Genomic DNA, 26,518 nt, shown 5'->3' with positions numbered 1-26,518 from the left:
GCGTGTGCTTCTGCGCTGTGCGATTTGTCACCGGAAAAGGATAGCAGCGCAGATTGTGCTTGGTGGCCAAGCAGATTCCCAGCACATTGGCCAGCAGCCCGTCTATGTCACAGAAAAGACTTTGGCCTCTTTGTGAAATATGAGCACCATGTCGTACATATCGGCCAAGCTTTTCGTTTCGTTCTATTGTGCGCAAAGGGGTAATACCTAAGCGAAACTCACTCTGTAAAAACGATGTTCACTACTTTCTCCGCCGCAACCGCCGTGGTGGAGTAGTGGCGGAGGTGTTGCGCTACTAACCCGAGTGCCTAGGATCTAATGCCGGCCGGGCCGGCTGCATTTCGATGGGGCTGAGATGCCAGAACGCCCGTGTACTGTGCGTTCGGTGCTGGTTAAAGAACCCCAGGTGGTCAAAATAAATATGGAGTTTCTTACTACGGCGTGGCTCATAATCAACGCATTTTTTGGCACGCAGAACCCCAGACTTGAATTTTGTTAACTTTCTCCGCCATCTTGACCATATTTAACATGGAGGCATGCAATGCCGTTTCCTAATTAACACACAGCCAGAGCACTGGCCAATTACAATGGACGCCGATGGAAAGAAATGTAGGATGCTTCCAATCATTGGTTGTTGGTCACTCCTTGTAGGGAAATTAGTCTTCTTCGCAAATTGCATAGACGTATATATATATATATATATATATATATATATATATATGTGTGTGTGTGTGTGTGTGTGTGTGTGTGTGTGTGTGTGTGTGTGTGTGTTTCAGCTAACTTTAGGCCGAGTTTAAACTCTATGCACCCTACGACGACGCGACCAAATGCATGTTGGTCACTTTTTATGTAGCGTGTCCTGCTATTCTTGTATTTTGCTTAGTTAGCTAATTAGTCAATGATAATTAACCAACTTCTGAAGCAAGGAAGGTAGGAAAAAATTCCAATTAGAAAGTTGCAGAGCAGTTGGCAACACGTCCGAATAAACAGGTTCTGTCTTTCTACCTGTTAAGTATTAGTGTTTTTCTGCTTACTGTAGATACCCGCGAAATACAAAAAGAAAAACACCACGTGACGTGCCCGCCTGCAACTTGTGATTGAACTGCTCCTAAGCCTTCCGCGCACAAACGAACATAGCATTTAACCGGTGTGAACACCCGTCTGCTTATCGCCATCATGAACCACCGCGAGGGAAGCACATCGCCGGCGTCAATACCACAGCCAACGCCTTTGTCACTGCCCTGTCGCCTTTTAAGCCGCAGCACACCCTGCTTGATGCTATGTTCGTTTTGGAGCGCTGCAAGCACGGCGCGCAAGCGGGTATGTCACGTGATATTTTTTTGTATTTCGCGGGCATCCGCAGTAAGCCGAAAAACACTAACACTAAATAGATAGAAAGTTAGGAATTGCCTCATCGGACGTCTTACAAAGCGCTCTAGAACTTCCTGATTGGAATTTTTTGCTTTGCTTGGTTGCTTCAGAATGGCTAATTTTCTTGTCTAATTAGCTAATTAAGAAAAATACAAGAATAGCGTGACACATACAAAAGTGAGCAACATGCACTTGGTCGCGTCGTCTTAGAGTGCATCGGCATATTTTTTAACTCTGAGTAAAGTTAGCTGAAACATCCGGTATAAGAAAGAATGCGTGTGAAAGAGAGAAGATTGTTTTCAAAGAAGTGCATGAACTTTTCGCATAGAACCTTGCGGCAACCGTACATGCCTCTAACCTGAAGTCAAATTAAATTATGGGGTTTTACGTGCCAAAACCACTTATTGATTATGAGGTACGCCGTAGTGGAGGACTCCGGAAATGTCGACCACCTGGGGTTCTTTAAAGTGCACCTATATCTAAGTAGACGGGTGTTTTCGCCCCCATCGGAATGCACCCGCCGTGGCCGGGATTCAATCCCGCGACCTCGTGCTCAGCAGCCCAACACCATAGCCACTGAGCAACCACGGCGGGTCTCTATCCTGAAGTCATATACATTTATATATGTGTGTGTGGGTGTGGGTGTGCGTGCGTGCGCGCGCAGAGAGTTTTATGTAACTTAACATAATAAGAAAATTGTATAGCGACATGAAAAACTTCCGATACTGCTTTCTGTTGCTCAATGCGTGCCACACAAAAGTTTTTTTCCGAGCATGAAAGAAGCCCGCGAATACACTCTAAGTGCCTCGCGCGACCAGTCGCGCGACAATATTGCGTGCATTTGCGGGCTAGTTTTATGCTCGGAAAAACACTTTTATGTAGCACGTGTTGAGCAACAGAAAGCTGTGTCGGAAGTTTTTCACGTTGCTCAACAATTTTCTCATTGACACTTTTAATCTAATCATAATATTTGAAAAGCCGGAAAATTATTTAATAATAATTATCCAATTAGGCTGAATGAAAAAAAAATCATTTGAGTAGCACCAAGCGACGGCAAACAAAATTACCTTGGTTCTATCCACCTACATTGTATTTACATAATTTTGAACGCTAGCTGAATTTGGACACCCGGTAGACGCCCGGCTGGGACACCCGGCAAAGAAAACGCGTGTGAATAAGAGTTTTTCAGGTGCATCAACTTTTCAAATAAAACGTTGCGGCAGCCATACATGCCTCTATCATGCAGTCCTGTATATATATATATATATATATATATATGTTTCCGTACCTTAATCCACAGACCTCTCTTCTGGGTGGACAGGGGGCGCCAACCAGTACCATGAATGGGGCTCATTCCCTCGCCCACTCTCTGAAGTGGGGGAGGGGCCAAGTCACGTAATTTGAACAATAGACGTATCTACATGGTCGGCAGGGTTCACTGTCCCCCTGTCCACTTGGTGGATACGTATATGGCTCAAGTAACGTGAATGAACACTCTGTATATATCCAATGGTGATCAAGTGATCAGTAAAACAATATTTATGTGCAAAAGACGCACACATACACATGTGCGTGTTTTTTACGTATAGTTTGAAACTTCATATTGCTCAAAAAGAATCAATGTTATTCAACAATAAGTTAACAACATTTAGTCAACCACTTTATTATTGTGGACACTCAACAATACCTCAATAATACTCAATATAATTCAACAATATATCAACAAAATTTAGTCAGCGACTTTATTGTTGGGAACTATCCAACAACATTATTGTTCAATTATTGCTCTATGGTTTCAATAATTATTGAGGTATTGTTGAAAGTTTATTGAGTCAACAATTCATCAACAATATGCCAACAACATTTCAAGTCATTTTCATAAGGGATATGTTCCTCCCTTCAACAACGTCCTTAGCGTGGATGAGTCGGACGACGGCATGGGCCAGCTACCCCTTTTTATATGCCCGACCGCAGCTCTTGCAACGCCGACACACAAAAATTCCAACTAACGAGAGGCTAACAGCTTCGCTGTAATGCTAATTCTAGGCGTGAAAAAATGTGCGGATCCAAAGCTCGTGCCGCAGTCGATTTGGAGCAGAGCTTTCATGAAGCGTTTAAACAAATGCAATAAATATATTGATGCGGCAGCGTGGCGACGATGCACCTGCCCCACAAGTCGGCGCGACGTGGCGAAATCAGCAGTGTGACCACGTTGCCAACGAAACCGCTAATTACACTTTTCGGGTTTTCATTACTGTCAAAACTGGCTTCAGTCGAAGCTGGTCGAAGTATTTCAACAGCCTGTTTTCATTACAGCACTTCCGTGTTTGGCCTTCTTTGCCCAGGATAGAGCTATATTACCCGTCGAACAGCTTACCCAGAAAACGTGCCATTACTGCGGAAAAGAGCGCACAGAAAAATTCGCCTTATTTATATGAATTATACGTTTCAAGGCATACTTTTGTTGCAGTGAGGATATTTATGTAAGTTTTTTTTGTTTCATTGCGTATTTCCGTAGATAATAGTGTAGGCTACTGGCAGATCTGTAGGGGTCGTACAGATAGTAATATACATATAAAGGTGGTTATATGAGTGCGGTCCCCTGTGTGAGCTACTCACCCAGACATTAGCAGCAGCGACTACGGTCAGGAAATTACGGGAGCTAGGGTGCACAAGAATTTAGCTTCGCTTTGAAATGTAAGTGCTTTTAATCATAGTTTTCTTTCAGACTGTAAAGGATTGCTACTGTAAAGGACAGCAATGCTTCTAGGGGCCGGGAAATGTCGGCGGAAATTGCTGAAGTATGGGAGAATGCAGCTTTACAGCTGATGTATTCATGCGATTAGCATTCTTTAGGAACTTCATGGGTCATGTGATGTAGTCCATGGTGTAATGGGTGCAGCATCGGGCTGCTTTGCTGGGTGGATACGGTTGGAAACCCACCGTCGCACCAAATTTGGTCACTGGGTATGAGTCAATGGGTATATGCCACCCTTCAATCAACCTCTTTCAAGCCAACTTGTGTCATATGTATGTTTGGGCTTGTGCTGCACTTCAATGACAAAAAAAGTAACGAAGCATTTCTCCGCTGCAAGGCGAAACCGAACCGTGGCATAAATACGCCCAGACAGTTCTGTCATAATATGTACTCACGGACGCGCAGGCTTCACGGCAGTGGCACTAGATGGCGCAGCTTGCTCAATGGGTAGTGCGAGATAGGAACCTGGCTGTATTTGCGCCTCGTGCAATACCGCGTTTCTGCCGCTACATTGCCTCACTGCTAATCGTACTAACGTGGACATTCATCGCGACAAGGGTTCTGTCGGAATCTTCAATTGATGCTAACGGTTGCATAGATATTGTTTGGTAATACCTGAAGGGTAATTTTTGTATGATGAATGCGTGCGAGAAATATGCGTTCGAGTTTCTTTGCGCTTGAATTTTCTTTCGAGTGAACTAACGTTCGTGCCTCTTATTTCACTCGTGTTTTTGCAGCTTTACAACAGGTAACGTAACAAGAAATGACAAGGCCATGCCACAAGCCAGCACAGCGCCATCAGCTTCCGAGGAGCCCTGCTGCCATTCCGACCTTCTCCTGCGAGACGTGCGGACACCTGATGGGCAGTGAACGCGTGAGGCCGCTGCACCAAACTGATTTTTGAGCAAGCGGTTCCAGCAGTGGCAAAGAATCCCTTCTCGATGAGACAGTGAACTCCGCTGACCTTTCCTGACGCTAGACCGTCTGCATCTTGCAAAAATAATTGAGCTATCGCAGGCTCATTGCAGATAAAATTCTATAACCTCATCTTTCCGCTGCCGTACCTACAGGCTTATAAACGAAATTTCGGGAAGCGTTTGTCCTCTTTGTTGGTGTTGGGTAAAACGGCTTGAACAAGTAAGCTTACGCTGAATGTGAACGTATCCCACCCATATATTTTTACAGTTTGTTTTACGTATCTTGAGTGCGTCTCCCTTTCCTGGCGACCTCTCTCTTCCTTTCATTGCCAATTTTCAGCTATTTACATGTTTTGTAATTCTCAGGGGAAATAAAAAGTGCAAATGAATACATTTCTTGTTAACTGCTTGCTTAACGGAACTTGCTGCATGGCTACACAAGTTTATTTGAAAATGTTCGCCGCACATAGAAGCGCACACGAAAAACGGAAGTGTCCGCGAAAACGAAAAAAGCCGACAAGCGAGAGGCTACCAGCTGCGCTGTAAAACGAGCTTTGAGGCGAGTTGTGTACTCCACACCTTTTCTCTGCCACATGATAACCCATTGGACCACGAATATCCTCTGGACATCCCGATTAGATCCGAACGTCCAAGTCCCGTCAGGACGTTCGGTGGATAACATGTGAACAACAATTTCGGAATGTCCCATTTAAGACATCCTTCTGGCATCCACGCGATTGCACTTCTGGGATCTAAACAAAATCCCAAAACATTAGTCCTATGGATATTCGAAGGATGCTTTCAAGGCATGTCCCAAAGCGGCCATATGTGGGACCAACACACAATCCAACACGTACTACGTGATCATATTGTAGAATGTTAAGTCTCTTCCACGGCTGCCTTCAGCGTACGCTCTTCTGAAAAGACATGTCAGCCAGCAACGTGAAGCTGCTGCACTCAGGGCCAAATAAACAGCTGCTTCGTAGCATCATATCTGCAAGTCAAAAAAGATTCAAGATGCACGACCTTCTAGATCAAATTTATTCCCTACAAGGGAATGGATGAGCAATGGCTGGTGGCAGCAGGGTATGAGTGCTCGTTCTTGGATCCTTGGGGGCAGAATTCAAAGCCACTGGAAAGGAAACAAGTTATTTAGAATAAGAAGAGGTTATTTTTATTGCACTAATCGCATAAGATGGCAAACTTGCGAGGTAAGTATTCACAAATTGCAGATTGTGACATGACAACAAATTTTTTTATCTCTTCGTATTGCTCAGGTTAATTTACTAATTTACTATAACACATCGTTTATTAAACGTACAAAAATAATTTCACATTCCTTACGTCCGCTAAGGCTGATCGAACAAGCAACATATTGCGGGCGGTAAATACTGAAGCTATGACAGCTGTCTCATCAGCGGGGGCGCACGATGTTTTCGCATACCACAAAACAATCAACACCAGCAGATCAATCAACCTTACATGAAAAATCAGAACGCCGACAAAAAATTTTTAAAAAAGACAGAGTAGAGAAAAACCTGGGTGCAACGGGCAAATTGTATTTGTTAGTATTTACTCTGTTTTGAACAGGCTGTTCTAGAGCCGCATAGTCAGAACAATCGTACAAGCAACACAGCTAATTGGGCGAGTTGGTAAGTTAACATTCTTGGCGTATATGTGCAGCGCGAAATTCTCGTTCTTTGTCCCGCGTCTGTGTCGCACTGCACATATTTATTTATTTATTTATGTATTTATTTATTTCACGTACTTTCACGGCCCGAAGGCGTTACAGAAAGGAGTGTAGTCAAAACAAGAAGTGATGCAGTAAAAATACAAACAAAAAGTAATAAAAAAATATTACCAAAGGCATTCTGAACAGCGGTCTTGGTTCGTTGAATCGGTGATGAGTGAATCGGTGATTGATGCGGGAAGGCGATTCCAGTCCGTGCTTGTCCTATGGATGAATGTACCGGTTTGTACGGCGCAATATCACCCCGATTTTAAGGCTGTGGTCAGTGCGGGCCGAATTATAAGACGGAGAGGCAAGAAGGGTTTCTTTTAAAAGCGGGTCGAAGTGAAAAACTTTGTGAAAGGGGAGAGACGGGAAGCTTTGCGGCGTGACGAAAGATCAGGTAAGTTAAGAGCTCGTTTTATTGAAGAGATACTTGCATAGCGAGAATAATGAGATAAGACAAAGCGTGCACCGCTGTTTTGAATGCTTTCAAGAGTAGAAACTAATGAAGACTCAGTCGGATCCCAAATGGCTGAAGCATACTCCAATTTGGAGCGAACTAAAGTTCTGTAAAGAGTTAGATCCAGGGAAGAAGGGGCAGAGCTAAAATTACGGCGCGAGTAACCAAGCATGCGGTTAGCGTTTTTAGTAACCCAGTCAATATACGAGTGCCAAGAAAGGTTATTTGATATGTGAACGCCGAGATACTTGTAAGAGGTAACTGACGTCACAGGGGCACCATTAATAAAGTACGTGTGCGTGGCAGTGTTACGAGATATACGCATGGCCTTGCATTTATTTGAATTTTAGTTGTATGTACCAATTAGTACACCACTCAGTTACGCTGTTAAGGTCATCCTGCAGCTCTTGTAAATCTGAAGGATTAGTAATTTTACGGTAAAGAACACAGTCATCCGCGATAAGCTTTATGGAAGAGGAAAAAATGCAGTTCGGAAGATCGTTAATACAGATTAGAAAGAGAAGTGCACCCAGGGCTGAGCCTTGAGGGACACCTGCTAGTACATTAGAAAGCCGAGAATTACAGTTATTAGCGTTTACAAACTGCGTCCTGTTAGAAAAAAAATTTTATCCACTCGAGTAGATTTACGTCCAAGTTAAGTTCAGTCAGCTTAAGCAGAAGTAAATCATTGGTCACAGAGTCAAAGGCTTTGGCAAAATTAACAAATACGCAGTCAGTGTCGGTACCTAGATCAGAAATTACAAATAGATCGTTAGTAAATGATAAGGGCTGTGTTTCGTAGGAGAAGAACTTACGGAAACCATGTTGACAGGGGTTGAAAAAGGAGTTTGATTCTAAAAACTCAGCCAAATGTGAAAATATTATATGCTCGATAATTTTACATGAAATGCTTGTTAGTAAGACAGGCACGAGGTCGCGGGATCGAATCCCGGCCATGGCGGCCGCATTTCGATGGGGGCGAAATGCGAAAACACCCGTGTACTAAGATTTAGGTGCTCGTTAAAGAACCCCAGGTGGTCGAAATTTCCGGAGTCCTCCACTACGGCGTGCCTCATAATCAGAAAGTGGTTTTGGCACGTAAAACTCCATAATTTATTTTTTTTAGTAAGACAGGCCTGTAATTGCTGGGTAAGTGTGTGTTACCTGATTTGTGAACTGAAATCACCTTTCCCACGCGCCAGTGGTGTGGAAGAACAGACTGCTGTAATGACTGAGTGAAAATGTGCGACAATATAACAGCAGAAAATACATTAGTACACTGCAAAATTTTTAAATTCAGGCAGTCTGTACCGCCAGAGGAGGACGTTTTTTGATTGTTAATTAAGCACCTAACACCAACCCAGTCAATAGACAGTGAATCCATGGGCGAAAAAGCAGAATTGCATACAAGCGGTAATCTATGTGGCATTGCGGTAACATGGGTAAAAAACACATCATTAAATACATTACAGCATTCTTCAGGAGCAACAGGGGCATCATTGGAGTATGTTAATTTGATTATCTTGCTTGGAGTACCATTAACTATGGTCCAGAATTTACGATGATTAGTTTGCAAGATAGACGGAAGTGTAACAGAATAAAACTGCTGTTTCGCACTAGCGGCGGCTGCGTTGTAGTCAATTTCAGTGCGGTAGTAAGCGGACCAAGTAACGTCACTGCGTGAAGCTTTTGCGCGACGAAACAGCCGCTTCTTGTTGTTACGTAATCGCTTGAAATAGGGGTTGAACCAAGGTGACCGTGGCTTGCAAGCGACTGTTCTTTGCGGTACGAAACGTTCGATTAGTGACAACAATTTATTTTTGATAATGCACCAGTTTTCTTCAACACAGTGCTGATCGCAATTAGCGATGTAAGAAGTTGCGAAATTTTCCATTTCAGCGGTAATGGAAGCCAAGTCGGCTTTGCTGTAATCGCGGATCACCTTCGTAGTTTTCTTAACAGGAGCCCGTGTGTTGATATGAAAAGTCAGTGCAAGGTGATTACTTAAGCCTTCTATGTAAAGAATTGGCGAAACTGTGTCATGGTTCGTAGTGAGAATCAGGTCTAGTATGTTAGATGAAGAGGCATACACGCACGTTGGTTTCAGTACAAGCTTGGTGAAGTGGAAGTCCCAACAAGTGTTTATAAGCTAAGTACTCTGAGAAGACTGGGACGTTGCCCTGCCGTTATGCCAAATGATATCGGGAAAGTTGGAGTGACCGAGAAGAAAAAGGGGCGCGTTAGGGTATCTGACAACTAATTTGTTCAATGCGTCATGAAGGTCATCGCAAAATGATGTCGAAGCAGTCGGAGGGCGATAGCATGTGCGAAAAATGACATCTCTGTTGTCGAGTACAGCGCGCACGCAAAAAAAATGTTCAAGTGGTGTTTCTATGGAAACTGAGTTCGAAGTGAGCGTTTCAGTAACTGCAATCAAGACACCTCCACCTGATCGCACACCACGATCGCAGCGATAACATGAATACAGTTTCTCAAATTCAAAAAGTTCGCTATTTTTTATCTGAGCAGAGAGCCATGTTTCAGTGAGACATACGATGTCAGCAGCGCATGAATCAATCAGTGAGGACAGTGCAGCACGTTTATTTAGTAGACTTCGCTCATTAGAGAGAAAAAAAACTGATATTCTGTTATTACATTGCACATGCACTAGCTATGTCGAACCATTTCCTTTGATAGCTTGACGCGACCGAACTGAAGAGCGTGCTGCACGTGGTATGTCGACTTCGCATACATTGTCAGTGGTAGAACAGTAAATGTAGCAGTTGTTCAAAAATAACTTCTTTAGCCGTATGGAGTATGTCTGGCCCGATGCCTTTGCAAAATCAAGTAGCTTTATCTTAGACTGGCACGTTGCTCGGCAAAAATTTTCGCCCACAAATACCCCGCTGGATCTTAGATTAGATTTTAGTGCCAAAATTTTATCCTTTAGTTTCGAGCAAGAAAATTTCATTATAATCGGGCGAGTCTTATTAGCAGTATACTAGCCAAGTCGGTGGGCTCTACATACCATATTCTCGGGGACCTCAAACTTAATGTGATGAGATCACAATTCACATACCAATTTTTCGGATTGCGCCCATGTTTCTGATGGAGTGTCAGAAATACCATCAAATATAAAGTTATCACGGCGCGAGCGGTCTTCTAGATCATCGAGACGTGTCAGGAGAGAGGTATTTTCAGTGTTAACGGCGGGAGCTACAACTGCAGGTATGTCAACTGACTACGGGTTAAGCTCAAGTGATTGAACAAGCGATTCAACTGTCGTTAATATAGTGGTTAAATCGGACACTTGATTAGTTAATTGAGCTTGCTTTTCTTTTAATTCGGCGAGACCACTCATTACCTGTGTGTCGTGAATCTATTTTTGTTGAAATGGCACTAATGGCTAAAGAAGTTCTTTGTACTGCGTCTGAGTTGCGGGTCCCGGATTAAGTTCAACGTCACCACATAGGATGAGTAGCCTTGCAACAAACGCACATTCACACAGTGAGGCAAACAATACACTTGGGCACGGGCCTCAGGGCCTAAATAAAGTTGTTCATACCATATGATACGGGAAAAGCAGCAGACAGACTTTACTCGTACGTTTAGAGTAAAGAGACGGAGCTTCACAAACCGGCATGTAGAAGCAAAAAGGGTTTAGCGGCGACTGCATGCTTGCCGCTTCCCTGTGCCCACTGAAAGTGGCCAGACGAAGGCAGCTGCTTAAGTAGAGCCAGAAGGGAGATGTCGCTGGCGGCTGTGAATCCGTGTGCGAAGGTATGAAGATGACGCCCTGGATTACTTTCTGGCACCAAAGATCTTGACTTGCGTGAGATAGCAGGACTCGCAGCGGTGTCGGTGAGTCATTAAGAATGAGCACTGGTGAAACCGCACATGCGCAGGCCGAGGGATACAGCCATGCTCAGAAGCAAAAAATTGGCTGAAGGCTTAGCTTGGTTAAGTCTGGAAGATTGCGAAAGCAATACCCTTGGCTGCGCCTTGGTTCGGCTGATGGTGTGGACATGGTTGCCTTTTGTTAAAGTTATGGCTATACATCATCCGACATAGCGCAAGGCAGCGCGCCGACCACTGCGAGGAGCCGAGCTGTAGCCCCATTTATCCTCCTAGCGTGACGTCACACCAGCGAGCGCCTCTCTCGGTAGCGCCTCAGCAGCAGCGCGCAAGGCTTCGCCTCCACCATCGATGCCGCGAGATGGGGCCCCGTCTCTCGGTCTGGCGTGATGGATGGATGGATGGATGTTATGAACGTCCCCTTTGGAACGGGGCGGTGGGTTGCGCCACCAAGCTCTTGCTACTATGCTGCCTAATATCCTACCTAGGTTAACCAATGAAAAAAAAAAAAAAAAAAAACACTATGAACTACCGCGTCCAAACTTTCTGATCCCCTATTGCGAATTGTGCTTTTGTACGTCTCCGTCTTTTGTCGTTTCCCTACTTTTCTTCCACCAATCCTCCAATCGCCTCTTACTAATGTCTATTGCGGACCTGTTTGCTTTACCACTGCTCCCGCTGAACCCAAGGGCTTCAAGGAGGCCAGTGGTACCTAAATCGACCGCTGGGTAGACGTCTTCACACTCTAATAAAATATGCTCCGTCGTTTCCCTAGCTTTACCGCAGCAAGCACATGCTTCTTCTTCCTTCTTATATCTCGCTTTATAGGTGCGTGTTCTAAGGCATCCCGATCTCGCTTCGAAAAGTAATGAGCTTCCCTTTGAGTTGTCATAAATGGTTTCTTTCCTGATTTCGTTTTTTCCTCTTAAGTAGTTACTCATGGCAGGTTTCTTTTCCATTGCCGCCACCCATGAGATTAATTCAGCCTCTCTGACTTTCCGCTTGACCTTCCTTGTTGCTGTGTTGCCCACCCCACAGGCCGCATACTTGCTGGTAAGCTTTCTAGTTCTTTTCCTCCACTGTGAATCAATGTTTTGCCTGTACAGATACCTGAACACTCTCTCAGCCCAAATACTTTCTTCCATATTCCTCAGCCGTTCTTCATACTCAATTTTTCTGCGAGCTTCCCTCACTTCAAAACTAGTCCAGCCCATATCCCCCTGCACAGCTTCATTTGTAGTCTTCCCGTGAGCGCCCAATGCGAGGCGACCCACTGACCTTTGGTTCCCGTCGAGACCTGATTGTACCCCTGATTTAAAGCAAACAACCGCATTTCCAAAAGTAAGTCCTGGAACCATTACCCCTTTCCACATACCTCGGAGGACCTCGTACCTATTGTATCCCCATAGCGCTCTGTGCTTCATTATGGCTGCCATTCTCTTCCCTTTGACTGTTATGGTTTTTTCCTGTGTTTCCATATATCCATTGCCTTCGTTTATCCATATACCGTGACGTCACACCAGCGAGCGCCCTCTCTCGGTAGGGCCGCAGCAGCGGCGCGCAAGGCTTCGCCTCCACCATGGATGCCGCGAGCTGGGGCCCCGTCTCTCGGTCTGGCGTGAAGTCACACGGTCACGTGACGCGCAGCTGTGTAAGGAGGCGCCACGACCACCGATGGGCCGAAAGTGCGAGCAGTATTGCTTTCGCAATAAAAAGGTTTAGCGGTGACTGCATGGTTGCCGCTTTCCCGTGCCCACTATACACCAAAAATTTCACAAGTGAACAACCTCTCAGGCCAGGCGTACGCATTTCAGCGCGTACATAAGCGGTACTCGAGATAAAGGCTGCTTTAGTGTAAACAAGCCGAACTCACCTCTGTAAAGAAGGCGAACGCACCTCGCATATTCTGGTCCCTTTCGGAGATGGCCGGTCTCGTCTGTCCGCACGGCACCGCGTAACAAGCTTTGCCGTTCTTCCGTGCAGTTTGTGTAGTTTGGCGCGCCGCACCCTTTCGTACTGGACGACAAGTGTCAAAATGATGTGTTTAGTACCATTTCACCAAAGTCATTAACTTAATATCATCGAATACCTTACCTGCAACCCAAAGCCGATCGATGCAACCTACGCTCGGCGGTCCGCTGATTACAATTTCGATGGCACTGATGGAAACGGGTCATATACGGCTGAAGACTCCCCTCTGCGCCGGCGGCTACGCCCGGCTGTGGGGGAGGTGACAGAAGGCCCATGGGCCCGGGTGCCTGACGACCTAGCTACGCCACTGCCTGAAGGTCGCTGGGTTGGTGCGCTCCGCGCTCACACACGCTCAGTTCGCGCGCTTTCTCTGATAGTGCGGTTGCGTCATGTGCTCATGAGTTCCAGCGTGAACGTTTGTCAGTTCCAGCAGGTGAACGCTTTCGTCGTGTGCTCCATTTCCGCGGCGCCTGTGCGTCTTACGCTTAACAAAAGTAAGTGACAGTTCATGAAGTCAGTTCTTTTTTCTATTAGCAGCATCCTTCAGACTAAAGTTTCGCGTCTGCGCGTAATGGAATGACGGGCAATGTACATCCTTATGGTTTGCGGCGACGGTAACTTCAATCGGCGATTGACCATCCGTTGTGCTGCGTTTGGTCGCATGGCACTGCTTTTCTGCAAACTTCCGAGCTTACTCTGTACTATATTTCTGCGCAGCGCTGAGATCTGGCGAAAATAGATTTCTGAATGTGAAACTTTAGAACCGCTAACTTCTTCTATGTAGCCCACAAAATGGGTCCGCGAGAGTTATCGTTGTCTTTCCTGAAGAGTGGCGAATTGTAAGGCAATGAGCATTAATAATAATAACTTCCCGATACGCACTGTCCGGAATAGCCTTGCTTGAGGTTCGTTTGCGTTTCCTTTGCGTAACCGCGATTGCGAAATCAATCAATCGTACAACTGCATAAGGTTGGAATAGCTGAAAATTTGTAGGCATTCGTATCAATGTCGGGGAATTTGCTGCAAGTTATGGCCGGCAACGCTGCTGAATTTTGATACGCCTGTCTTTAGGACTTTATGTTGGGGGCGAGCTCCACCACTGGAAAAGCTGTCACCACCGTCAAATTACGTGACATGAGGGATCACGTGGACACAGCGGCTGCGTCAGCTGCTTCGGAAGTGCCGAAGCGAACTGAAAACGAAAATATAAAGTCCCACCACCGCTGCGGTTCTCATTATGGGGTGAGGTTTTATCGCCGTGCGTATCTGCTTGACAGCATTTGAAAGTACTATAATAGGTACTGGCTGTCTTTGGAGGCGTGCAGCATGGTGGGTGACTGCTCGGTGCCGCAGTGCCGGACGTACGCAACGGAGCCTGGTGTCAGACTTATTCATACGTAGCCGCAGGACAAGAAGCAGCGTGAAGCTTGGCTCGCGAAACTTGGAAGCGGCAAATATCCATCGGCTAGAACTCGGGCATACAGCAAGGAAAGACGCGAGGAACATTTCTGCTACGGCGTCCGGACTGCGATGTTTGGTGAGTGGCAGAAAACGCGCACTGAGATGGTCACCCGCGCCCGCTGTCCGGCTTATGTAATGACTCTTTATTTGCTCTATCAAGGTGTTGATGCTAGATTCTGGCAAGTTCACTTGAATGGAAATGGAGTGGTACGAAGAACATTAAAGAAAGGCATGGCACATGGTCATGTTTGTGTTATGAATTAACGTACTGGTTTACGAAAAAAAAAGCAAGGGGAAATCGCACGCTGAGAAGACTCATAAACATACAGTGCGACACAACTTGAGAAATAATATTGAAACGTCGGAGATTTACAAGAAAAAAAAAAAGATTGAATCGTCGCGACGGCATATCACAGTCGCCGTAGGTGTCGAAATCTCTATAATGAAATTATTTTTGAACAGCTCTGATAGCGTGCACACAACAATGGTTGCTAGTGTAATGTCAAATGCTAATATTCTGCGGCCGAAAGCTCGTCGCACGGTACGAAAACGTGCTCGCAGCGAAAGCAAAACGTTGTGCGCGGACATGCATGCAGACAAGCAATCGGTCGCTGCGAACCCGTGCAATCGCTGCTTTGAGGCTTCATTCGGTTATGCTCCATTCGGTTATACAGACAGCCCATTATAAGAACATATTTCACATAGTTTACTTTCAGTGCTTGCCTACCTTTCACGCAAGAAGCCGGTTAGGGCGACTCCATTGCAGCGACCGCGCGCAGTGGTGTTCACTGTACACATTCGTTAAAGAGATTGCGTCTGTAAACAATTCTATGCTTTCAGTTTGCCCGAGATCATTATTTTGACAGTAAAAAACTTCCCCCATTTTGAGAGTACTTAGAGGAATGTCGAGGAGGGCTGCCGCCCTTATGAAACTGAACCATGAGTTTCTGTAGAGAGCGTTATGTGTTCCTAATGTGACATGAGGCATTCATAAGAAATGCATCGTCTAATGTTTTTTGGCATCACAAGTACATCAAAGACTCAAATGACAATGCATCGTATGATTTCTGATGAGAAGAATATTCAGATTTTTGTGTTATTTGTAATGTCAAAGTACATCATATAAAGATGTCTACGATGCCAAGTCGTGAAAAATTCTTTGTAATGTGATAGCATTAAATGGCTCATGTGGCGGAAACTCCGGCACGGTCGCTTTGAGCACACGATCTACAAAGAGGTTACAAACTCTCAACCTTTCATGGGAGTCGAACCTACTACCAATGGTGGTAATTAAGGCTACGAACACACGACAATTGGTGTTGATTAAGGCACAGGTAATTAAGACAGTTATTTAAGATACATCTAATTAATACACTCGAACCCACGACCCTCAGTGGAAGTCGAACCCTTGACCTTTGGTGTTAATGAAGCCGGTGTTAATTTAAAGAGCAGTTAATTATTATATAGTTAATTAAGGCACTCGAACCCACGACCATTGGTGTTAATGAAGGCGGTGTTAATTAGGGCACAGTTAGGATGGTTACTTAAGGCATCCGAACCCACGAGCTTTGTTAAAGAAGGCAATGCTAATTAAGGCATAGTTAAATAAGATATAGCGATTAAGTCACTCGAACCCATTACCATGGGTTGGAATCGAACCCACGACCATTATTATTAATGAAGGTGATGTTAATAAGGGTACTGTTAATTAACATATAGTCAATTAAGACACATGGACCCAGAACCTTTGTTGTTAAAGGTGCTGTTAATTAAGGCACATTTAATTAATATATAGTTAAAGCACTTGAACCCACGGTCTTCTGTGGAAGTCGTAGCCACGAACTTTGGTATGAATGAAGGCGGTATTAATTAATGTACAATTAATTAAGATATACTTAGAGCACTCGGACCCATGAATATAGGTGGGAGTCGAACCTATGACCACTGGTGTTAATGAAGACGATGATAAATAATTTACCGTTAATTAGTATATAGTTAGTTAAGGTACACGGACCCTTGGCCTTTGGTGGGAGTGGTTCAGATTCATCGTTGGGGGCAGTCTACGAGACAAAAATGAAGAAAACGATATAACACAGCGGTAGCGCCGAGTACTCTGGAAACGATTCCGATTTATGAGGGCTAGGCACAAAACAGCGACGTCATTTTCTTTTCTTTTTAAAGAGCACTGTGAGTTCGTATTCCCCCGTTATCACATTTGGTAAACAGTGCAAACATATAGCGTATGCCTTGTTCTGCGTAGTTTGATTTCTCGGCTGCATTACTTGTCTTTAAGTGTCAACCGACAATTGTGCAGATTGACATGATCATGACAAGGGAAACTTCGCGTAAGCGGCAGCGTTTATTTGCTGGAACGCACTGTAGTACTTGGTTGCAAGCACATCGTAGGCCAGCGCACATTCCTGGCACATACCACATAGCAAAAATGCACGCGGCCGAGACATGTGGGTTTTTCGAGGAATCTTCGTGGGTCGCACGATGAACACAGACGGCACGGACGACAGGAGTGCAACCTGCGCACATTAAACACACTAACACGAAAGCAAGATATGGTCGACAGCGGTGTAAGCTGCGTCACATGAGCGATTTGATGCTTTCCGTCTGACGCTGTTGCAACGGGCACTGAAACATCGCACACGTGTCCCTCGGAGATCGCGTCAACGATGTCTGAGGCTATACAGTTGATGTTAATGACAGCAGGAAGTTATTTAAAATGAAGTGACCGCGCAGGTAGCACGGTAAGGAGCGAAATACGTAATTCACGGGCTTTAAGAGAGGTAACCGAACTGGAAATCGTTCGAATAACGCCACAGCGACGGCTTTCTATAGGGATAACATATTGGGATCTCGAAGGCCATGCTTTTGGTGGCGGCAGATAGCAGAAGCGACCTAAAATTTAAAATGCGTCATATAATTTCTTTCTATGCTAAACTATAGCTTATAATATAGACTTATCTGTGGTTCTGTTTGTCTTGCAACAGTTATGCGCAGTTAGGAAGCCGCACAAGTCCTCAGATGACGCTGGCCGAGGCATTTGCTGGCCACGTGTGACCTTTTGGTGGCGCCACCCACCACCCCGCTTCAAAAGGGACGCTTATAGCATCCATCCAATTAGCCTGCCGCTCTGTTTACAACGACTCGGTGACTCGGTTGGGTGTGCGAGCTGCAACGATGCGCTTGTTTGATCGTGTGTTCTGTGTTTCCTGTAATGAAATGCGACTTAGTTCGCCTGCGCGCAAGTGCCACAGACAGCTTGTGTCTCGCTGCGAACTCGCCGTATGAGTGGCGCGCCAGCCAAATGTGGACCAACGATGTTCGTGCGGCGGGGTGCGTTCCCTTTGTCTCTGGTTGTCGTGCAAAGTTAGGTGGACGTCGCAAAGAAATAATGCGTATTGTTAGCGTGCCACTGCTCGTCCACTATCCACCGGCATGTATGCTGGGATTAACATCGCACCACTGGCAACTTGGAGGGCGCTTTTGGACCGCGTCGTACCATTAAAGAGGTGAGTAACCGTGCTTGCTAACTACACACGTGTTGTGCGTGCTTCTGGTGTGGGCATAGAGCGCGTTGCGAACGTAGCAAAGAGAACTCACACGACAACAGTGAAACCTATGTCGATGCTTGCTGCGTGTCAGAGTTTAGTTGCGCAAATTTATTGCCAGAATGCGGAATTGAAAATCTTGATAAGCGTTTTCTTCCGATGAGAAAGATTACGTTCGGAAATAATCGTGTTGATCGGGCGCGCTTGTGCGTGAGCTCCCGCTCTTCTGCTGAGGTCGCATGATAACGGCTCATCTGCCTCTTGACCGATTGTTACTGCAATGACGTTTCCTCGCTTATAAATGATTCAACGTTGTAAATAATCTCTGCTTACAAGGTTTTCGGTTTACGAGCAGTATTAGAGAAAGAAATCTAAGCAATCACAGCGTGCTGCTGGTACAGGTTTGTTTTCAAGGGGTGTTGCCATAACTTTAACGTAACTAAACGTTGCAGGGGAAAGCTGCTTAAAGTCATGAAAGAAAATCTAGAATTTTTATGTAAACAAACATTCATTTAATGCGCTGCTGCTGCTGCTGCTGCGTGCGTGTACAAAAGTTTGCTTTGTTGAAGGGGTCCCTGTTATAGTGACATTCATCAGTGATTTCGACTTTGTGCTCTGTTGCCATCCTGCACCAGTGCAGGCATTGTTTTCGTGAATGTTTTTACGTGCTCCTTGCATGTGTTCACGATGTGACAGTTTTATGGTGCCACATATAAAAGTTAACACATAATTCTCTTTTTAGTGGTGAAGCCGTGACCCCCTACAGTGTCCACATAACCCGTGGCTGTGGCTGTAGCAACACGGCGTGTAATCTGCATGGACATGTCAGGTATGCATTGAGTGTACGTGTTCACAAAAGTAGGATCTCGGTATCATTAGTAGATAAGTTTATTGGCATATTACTATTCCAGCTTGCTAAATAGGCTAAATAATTATACAACTTTATTCAACTTGCTGCTTATTTGTGTTTGTAGACATTATGCACACATTATCTTGTTCAGTTAAAACTACACCTCACATGTCCTGACGTTTAGTATATTTCTCGCATCAATCGCTTGGCTACAAGTTCAATTTTATTTTCCCTTATTACACGGCATGTTTTATCTTTATTTTGGTTTTATTTGTTTAGAACTCTTTCCTATGCTGCAGCATATATTTCCATATTTCCCGTTCTACTTATGCTACACATGTGCACGTTTTCTCCATGTAAAAATTTGAAGTCTAGTGTGCCATATATGCCACAGGTCTAAGCACGCAGCGTGCATACCATTGCTTAGCCTTGATATTTACAATTATTTCTGTCTGGTTCTCAGAATAACTGCCACTGGCAAATATACACTTGATGAGCTCGAATTTCTTGAAATGAAATAGGAACGCCAGTATTCATTGTGCTGCAGTTGCTTAAATAGTGAGGTGTTTTCTGGTAAGCTTGCTGTATTTTCTCTCACTTTCTTCACATTCTTTGCAAGCTGCTCCCATTCATGCTAGTAGGCCTTGTAGCAGTTGTGAGTGTGTCTACTGCAGCAATGTCGCAGCTAGTCTGCACACACTACAGGGTGCCAACAGATACCCACCACTGTTCTTGCATTTCTGAGAACCAGCCATGTCCACTCGGCGACACTTGTAGTGTCAATTTGAGTTTGGCGGTCAGTTCATGTAAATTTTCAGGACAAAATTTACGAAGCGAGGGAAAGGAGACCATACAACATGACCTCGGCTAACAACTGACTGCTTATGTTGATGGAAGGATTAACAAAAGTAGCACTGGATGTGCGCTTGTGTTGTGCACAAGTTAATTTTAGAGGCAAGGTATAAGTTGTAATACAAAAACATAAGATCTCGATAAACGGTCTGGATAAAAAAAGTCAGTAAATAGGCACAGAAAAATTTTTATCCCTTGTAATCTAGAAAGGACGCCTTTCTTCATGCGTTGATAATGGGGGCTGGCTCACACTTATTGTTAATTATGTGGTGTACCTGACTGATTTCTCTTGCCAATTTGCAACCATGGGTGAAAACAGATAAACAATCCTAATCCGGCCTGAAGCCCCGTTGCGGATATTTGTGGCCAAGTCTGACGAGCATACTGGTCTTTTGAGTGAAATATGGTGATCTCATAGGTACATATTTAGGCACCATCCAGTCTGCCCTATGTACATTTGACCACATGTGAAAAAAATACAGTACACTGCCTCTGGCACGTACTGGACAGATTTGGTGCTATCATTTACCAAGCAAACCTCGCTTGCCTCCTTGCCTTCCTCAATTCAGTTGTGAACTGTTGTGCATATGCTGCCTACTTTATTGCTGCTGGAAATATATGTGCATAGCAGTCCACACGTGAATTGACAAAGGCACCGAGGCATTAGAGACTTGCTTAGTTAAAGATACCCAAAATTTGTCTCGTATCTGTCAGGGGTAGTGTAGTCTATTCTTTCAATCACGTGCATATTTGGTCCATTGTATATCGTGCATGCAGACTAGCCGGTGCCTCAGCATGCGCCTAGGAGAGCACCATAATTCACTCAAAGGACCAGTGTGCTCGTCCCATTTGATTATGCATTGACACGACTAGCTGTGCACTGGATTTAGATTGTTCATCTGTTTTGTTCGCCTATGGCAACCGATTGATACAACACATCAGTGAGGAATACCACATCTAAAATGGGACGTGTGTCAGTCAATGCTCATGATGATTGCATGACAAAGAGGAATACTCTCTAATGACATGAAATAGCAATCACCATACTTAATTATTAAATTCTTTTTATGCAAGTTTGTTTATCATGCGTCTATGCATTTGTTGTTCAACTTGGGCCCTCCCTCTGAAACAGCGCTCGGGTGTAAACGATAAAAAAAACCAGACATGGTGTGGTGTATTTCTTAATTGGGATATATGCCATCATACCGGCGGCCAACACAGGTATGACAGTAGGCTTGAAATGTACGAGAAATATCCCAGTAGCTGATGCAAATATTCTATAACAACTGGCACTTGGATGTCCCAAGGATGCATTGGCTTGCCCGTGCACGAGCACTCCTCTGCTCATTTCCATCCCATGTAATCAGATAGAAGATTTTCCAATTCACGCTAGCAGTCCACAGACTGGTGTCCTTTGTCGAGTAGGAACCGATACAGCCGAAGTATTTCACAACATGTACACACGCCACAGCTGATCCACGTTGCACGTTGGCACAGCCAAGAGCGATTTCTGCTTACTGTAGTTACTGCTGCACCCATAGGCCACACATTGGTTCCTCAACAACTTTGTGTGAACCGACATGACATAAATTTTTCGCAGAACTAGCTATAACATCTCCAGATTGTTCTGCAGCAAGTGATACAGCGTGTATTTCTGTGGTTGATTGCCAAGTTTTTTTAATTTTCTGTCCTTTCTACCATGCAGGCTACACGTGCATTCCAAGACGACGATCCTCCACCTCAAGAACAGCCTCTCCTCAATGATAAGTGGCGAGATTAAATGCAAGGAAAATATCACATCAGTAACTAGACTGATACTGTGTTTTCCTTTCCTTTAACCTCCTTCTGCATGTAACGAAGCATTCATATGCCCAATAAATGTTTTTGTTAAATTTATTTCTTTGAGTAATGTCTAACATGCAGCATATGTACGGGCCCAGGTACATGTTGTCAAAAGTGCTGCATCTTCGCTGGACATACCTCCATGCATACAGGCTCCATGTATCAAGCCCCAAAGACAGTCAAGCACATGTAACATCTTTAAATAAGGTCTGACTGCCATCGGGACACATCAGGAATTGTTACCACACGTGGTGGCCAATTTCGTTAAAGCAGTGCTATGAGCACCAGCAGTCTAATGTATAAGCCCATTAGAGATTCATTAGGAAAGCATGAGAAAGTCACCAGAAAACTGCTTTGAAGTGCACATTAGGAAGACATTTCACGCCCACAAGAAAAACACTCATCAATAATTTAACAGAAAGATGGTGGCAAATATGTTTTAGAATGACATCAGGAATACATCAGGAAATTCTAAAGAAATTCGTCAGAAAGTTTTATGGCTGTGATGTCAAAACTCATAACACTTTCATATGAAACTCATCTCATATTTTCTTAAGGGGCGCCTGGTGTTTTTATTGAGCGTCGTAAGCCAAACCTGTGAGGAGCGCGCCGCGTTATCCCTCATACTACGCAAGGGAGGCGCTTCCGACAGATGGCGACTCCGTAAGTCCTCGCCCCCATAATCGGTCTTGCCAAACAGCAACATGGAGGTTTCTTGGAATAATGAAACTTTTGGGCGACTTTTAACTTCTGCTTGCTTACATGTGATCGGATGCTAGTATGGTGGTGACATCAAGAGAAGTTTACTCCTCGAGCGTCTGTGAAGGACGAAACGTTTGCGCCGACTTAATTGCTCGTTCGCACGTGGTCGTGTGTTTAGTACGCAACAGTGAAACCTTTTCTCAGTTAACTTATTCTTTCGCGTGCTCGTAGTGGCAACCGTGTCGCTTAAACTCCGGTACGTGTGCTGTTGGCGCTTTATTTGCGTAACAGCGATTGCCTAAGTATAGCAAAGCTGCGTACGTTTGAAATCATAGAATGTTTGTTGGCATTTGTATCGCGATCTGAGAATTCGCTTCCTGTCATGGCCGGTCGCACTGCTTAATTTAACCACGCGTAGGCTGGTACTGTTACGTTGTGGTAATAACGACACATCTGGGCAATTTGTTAGATTTCAGCTTATTTACACGTGAACGGATGCATGTTAGTATGGTGTTAAGGTCAGCTTCACGTCTCAGCTCTGTAACGACGAAACGCATGCGCTCATTAGCTCGTTCGCACATAGGCGTATTTTTTTTCTTTTTTATTGTGGGAGTTAACCGTGTCGCTTAAGCTTCGTCTACCATTGGTGTTTGCTTAACGATCGGGATAGCAATCGTAAAAACTACGTAAGGATGCATTAACTGAATGTTATTTAATTATTTATTTGAATACTCTGAATCTCACGTAGGGCGTTACTAAGAGGTGCGGGCCCTGATTCTACACAATAAGTTGGAAAGCGTGGTTTTGGAGGATGATGGAGCAGCTTGTCGTTGTCCTTGGAATGAAGGAATAAGCGTGCAGGTTTGTACGTCAACTTGGAACGTGGAATACAGATATAGGCAACTGTATCACGATCGGAGCACTTGCTGCACATGATGGTTAATTGGCCGGCCGCACTGCGGAACTTCACCACGTTTGTCTTTACTGCTGGTATCCGTAAAGATAGCAGCCGTATCATATGTTTCATATGTGTCACATAGTTATCATATAGTTATCGTATGTTCTAAATTGATGATTTTTATCAAGTTGTATGCAATGTATTACTTTATCGTAGCAAAGAATTATACGCAGAATGCTTAGCTGCATTGCAGCCTTCTCGTAACGTGCTTTGAGAGGCGGTGGGCTCTAATCCTGGCCTGTCTCCTGGTACTTCAGCTTTTACATGACAAAAACGTTGGTTGTCTTATTGGACCACTGGGATGGATCTTGAAGAGCCATGCAGTTCCTTTTCATCATTGCCCCACAAGCGAACACAAAGCAAGGCCAAACTTACTTTCTCAATGGAATGTAATATGCAGCAGGCTTTCTGCACTGCTAGGGCACATTCTGAGGAACGTCCCAATTCTGGTAATATATAATCATAAAGCTGCATCGATGGCGTAGAGGTAGAACATCCCCCTCGTGTGCAAAAGGACCGTGCTTCAAATCCCGGTGCCGCGCTATTTTCCACCGGATTAAAGAAAAGAAAAAATCCGCGTGTTGATAAAATTGTATAAACAGTCCTGGAGTGCGGCCTGACCCAGGTGACCAGAACCGGTAATGCACTCCCTCACCAGAGCAGGATTGGCCACCCTGGTGCAGTACTTGGCCACAACCTCCTATATGAATACAACAATTAAACTACGGCCCTCAGTTCCCAGCAGCTGCGAAGCAAATGAGCACGGCGGCGGTCATACCTGTGACGCAGCAGAGGGTCCTAAGAATCTCTGGATCCGGACAGGCCGTCATTGGAATCTGAACCTGGCAACGTTTAACGGTAGAATGTTTAGAGAGGCGAGTCGAGCAGTGCTATTGGAGGAATTAGCGGGCATTAAATGGGTTATAATGGGGCTAAGTCAGGTTAGGAGGACAATAGAAGTGTATACAGTGCAATAAAGCGGGCACGTCCTGTGCTAACGGGGCTTAGCGGAGAGACCAGAACTAGGAGTCGGATTCCTGATTAATAAGGATATAGCTGGTAACATACAGGAACTCTATAGCATTAACGAGAGGGTGGCAGGTCTTGTTGTGAAACATAATAAGAGGTACAAATTGAAGGTCGTACAGGTCTACGCGCCTGCATCCAGTCATGATGACCAGCAAGTCTTAAGCTTCTATGAAGACGTGGAATTGGCGACTGGTAAAGTCGAAACAAAATACACGATACTGAAGGGCGACTTCAATGCCAGGGTAGGCAAGAAGCAGGCTGGAGACAAGTCAGTGGGCGAATATGGCATAGGGTCTAGGAATAGCAGGGGAGAGTTATTAGTAGAATTTGCAGAACGGCATAATTTGCGGATAATTAATACCTTCTTCCGCAAGTGGGATAGCCGAAAGTGGACGTGGAGGAGCCCGAATGGCGAGACTAGAAATAGAATAGACCTCATACTCTGCGATAACCCTGGCATCATACAAGATGTGGACGTGCTCGGCAAGGTGAGCTGAAGTGACCTTAGGACGGTAAGATCTCGAATTAGCCTAGACTTGATTAGGGAACGGAAGAAACAGGTACATAAGAAGCCGATCAATTAGTTAGTGGTAAGAGGGAAAATTGAGGGATTCCGGATCAAGCTACAGAATGGGTGTTTCGGCTTTAACTCGGGAAAAGGACCTTAGTGTTGCAACAGAACTGCTTGTTGGCCTAGTTGGTGCTTGCTAAAAGACATGTTTTTGGCCGCAATGGAACACACACAAAAGGAAGACACAAGGACAACACGCGCGGCCTTAGTGTTGACCTTAGTGTTGAAGCAATGGACGACAATTTTATGGGCATCACTAAGGAGTTTGCAATAGAAGTCGGTGGTAACTTCGTTAGACAGGATACCGGTAAGCTATCGCAGAAGATGAAAAATCTGATTAAGAAACGCCAATGTATGAAAGCCTCTAACCGTACAGCTAGAACACAAAAGGCAGAACTTTCCAAGTTAATCAACAAGCGTAACATAGCTGACATAAGGAAGTATGAAATAAATAGAATTGAGCATAGCTCTCAGGAACGGAGGAAGCCTAAAAGTAGTGAAGAACAAACTAGGAATATGCTAGAATCAGATGTATGCGTTAAGAGACAAAGCCGGCAATATTATTACTAATATGGATAGGATAGTGCAATTGGCTGAGGAATTCTATAGAAATTTATACAGGAACAGTGGCACCCACGACGATAACGGAAGAGGGAATAGTCTAGAGGAATTTGACATCCCACAAGTAACGCCGGAAGAAATAAAAAAAGCCTTGGGAGCTATGCGAAGGGGAAAGGCAGCTTCCTAGCTCCGCTACGTGGCGAGGGGTTTGCATCCAGAGCGTCTGCGCCAGACCATTTGAGGCCGTAAAAGCTTCCGTCGGATGGACGCCGGCATCAAAGCGGGAGCGATTGCGGTCCAAGTGTGGTTCTTCTACGTTTCACAGGTTGGTACTTATTTCCCCTGGATAGCATAAGAGTATTTGTGACCGCAACTGCTGCTGCTGCAGCATTGGCGTTTCGTACTCTATCGTTTTTCAAGTTGCTTTTCCGTTATGCCTACCAATGCTGAGTTGGCCAAGCGGCTCGATGATCTCGAGGTGCAATTTCTAGATTGCAAAAACTGGTCGAGAACCTTCTTTCCGATGTGGAAGGGAAGCTGCAGGAAGCTGGACTGGATAACAGCACCCTGCGTACCCAAGTTTCTGGCATGGATGGCAGTCCGGCCATGCTAAATGAAATTGTCGAGAACACGCGTACCCAGCAAGCTGAGCTATCGACATCAAACAAGGCTCTGAAATCAGAAAATGAAGCCCTTAAAAAAAGGCTAGCCTAGATGGAACAGTATTCTAGAGTCAACAATGTTGAGATCAAAGCAATACCATTTACAAACGATGAAGACTGCATTTCTATTGTAACTGCCATTGCCGATAAGGCGGCATGCTCTCTTGCTCCGGTCGAGATCGAGATAGCGCATCGTGTGCCCACTAAATCAGGTCATCAAAATATTATTGCCAGGTCTTGCTCCCTCGCTAAAAAAATGATTTCGTGGCAAAGGCTCGCAAGGCCAGGATGGATACCGGCAGTCTTGGTTTCTCTGGAGAGAACGCGGGGTTCATCTTCATTAACGAACTCCTTCCTCTTGACAACAAGAGCCTGTTTCCTCAGTCCTTAGCACTCAAGAAAGAAT

The 26,518-nt window shown here is 44.8% G+C and overlaps 1 protein-coding gene across 2 annotated transcripts in view; it reads left to right on the top strand.

The window, feature by feature from the left end:
- The window catches only part of LOC126542924 (parathyroid hormone/parathyroid hormone-related peptide receptor-like), a 435,257-nt gene extending 429,818 nt beyond the window's left edge, over nt 1-5,439 (top strand). For both annotated transcript variants that reach the window (XM_055077593.1, XM_055077592.1), the window contains one exon: nt 4,867-5,439. In XM_055077593.1, coding sequence (XP_054933568.1) covers nt 4,867-4,886 — 20 coding nt within the window. In that variant the 3' untranslated portion in view covers nt 4,887-5,439. The remainder of the gene's footprint in view (nt 1-4,866) is intronic.
- Nucleotides 5,440-26,518: the final 21,079 nt, after the last annotated feature.

Source organism: Dermacentor andersoni, chromosome 2, assembly GCF_023375885.2.
Source record: "Dermacentor andersoni chromosome 2, qqDerAnde1_hic_scaffold, whole genome shotgun sequence".
Lineage (NCBI taxonomy): Eukaryota > Metazoa > Arthropoda > Arachnida > Ixodida > Ixodidae > Dermacentor > Dermacentor andersoni.
The sequence above is the reverse complement of the archived record's forward strand: the minus strand, read 5'-3'. Positions and strand labels throughout refer to the sequence as shown.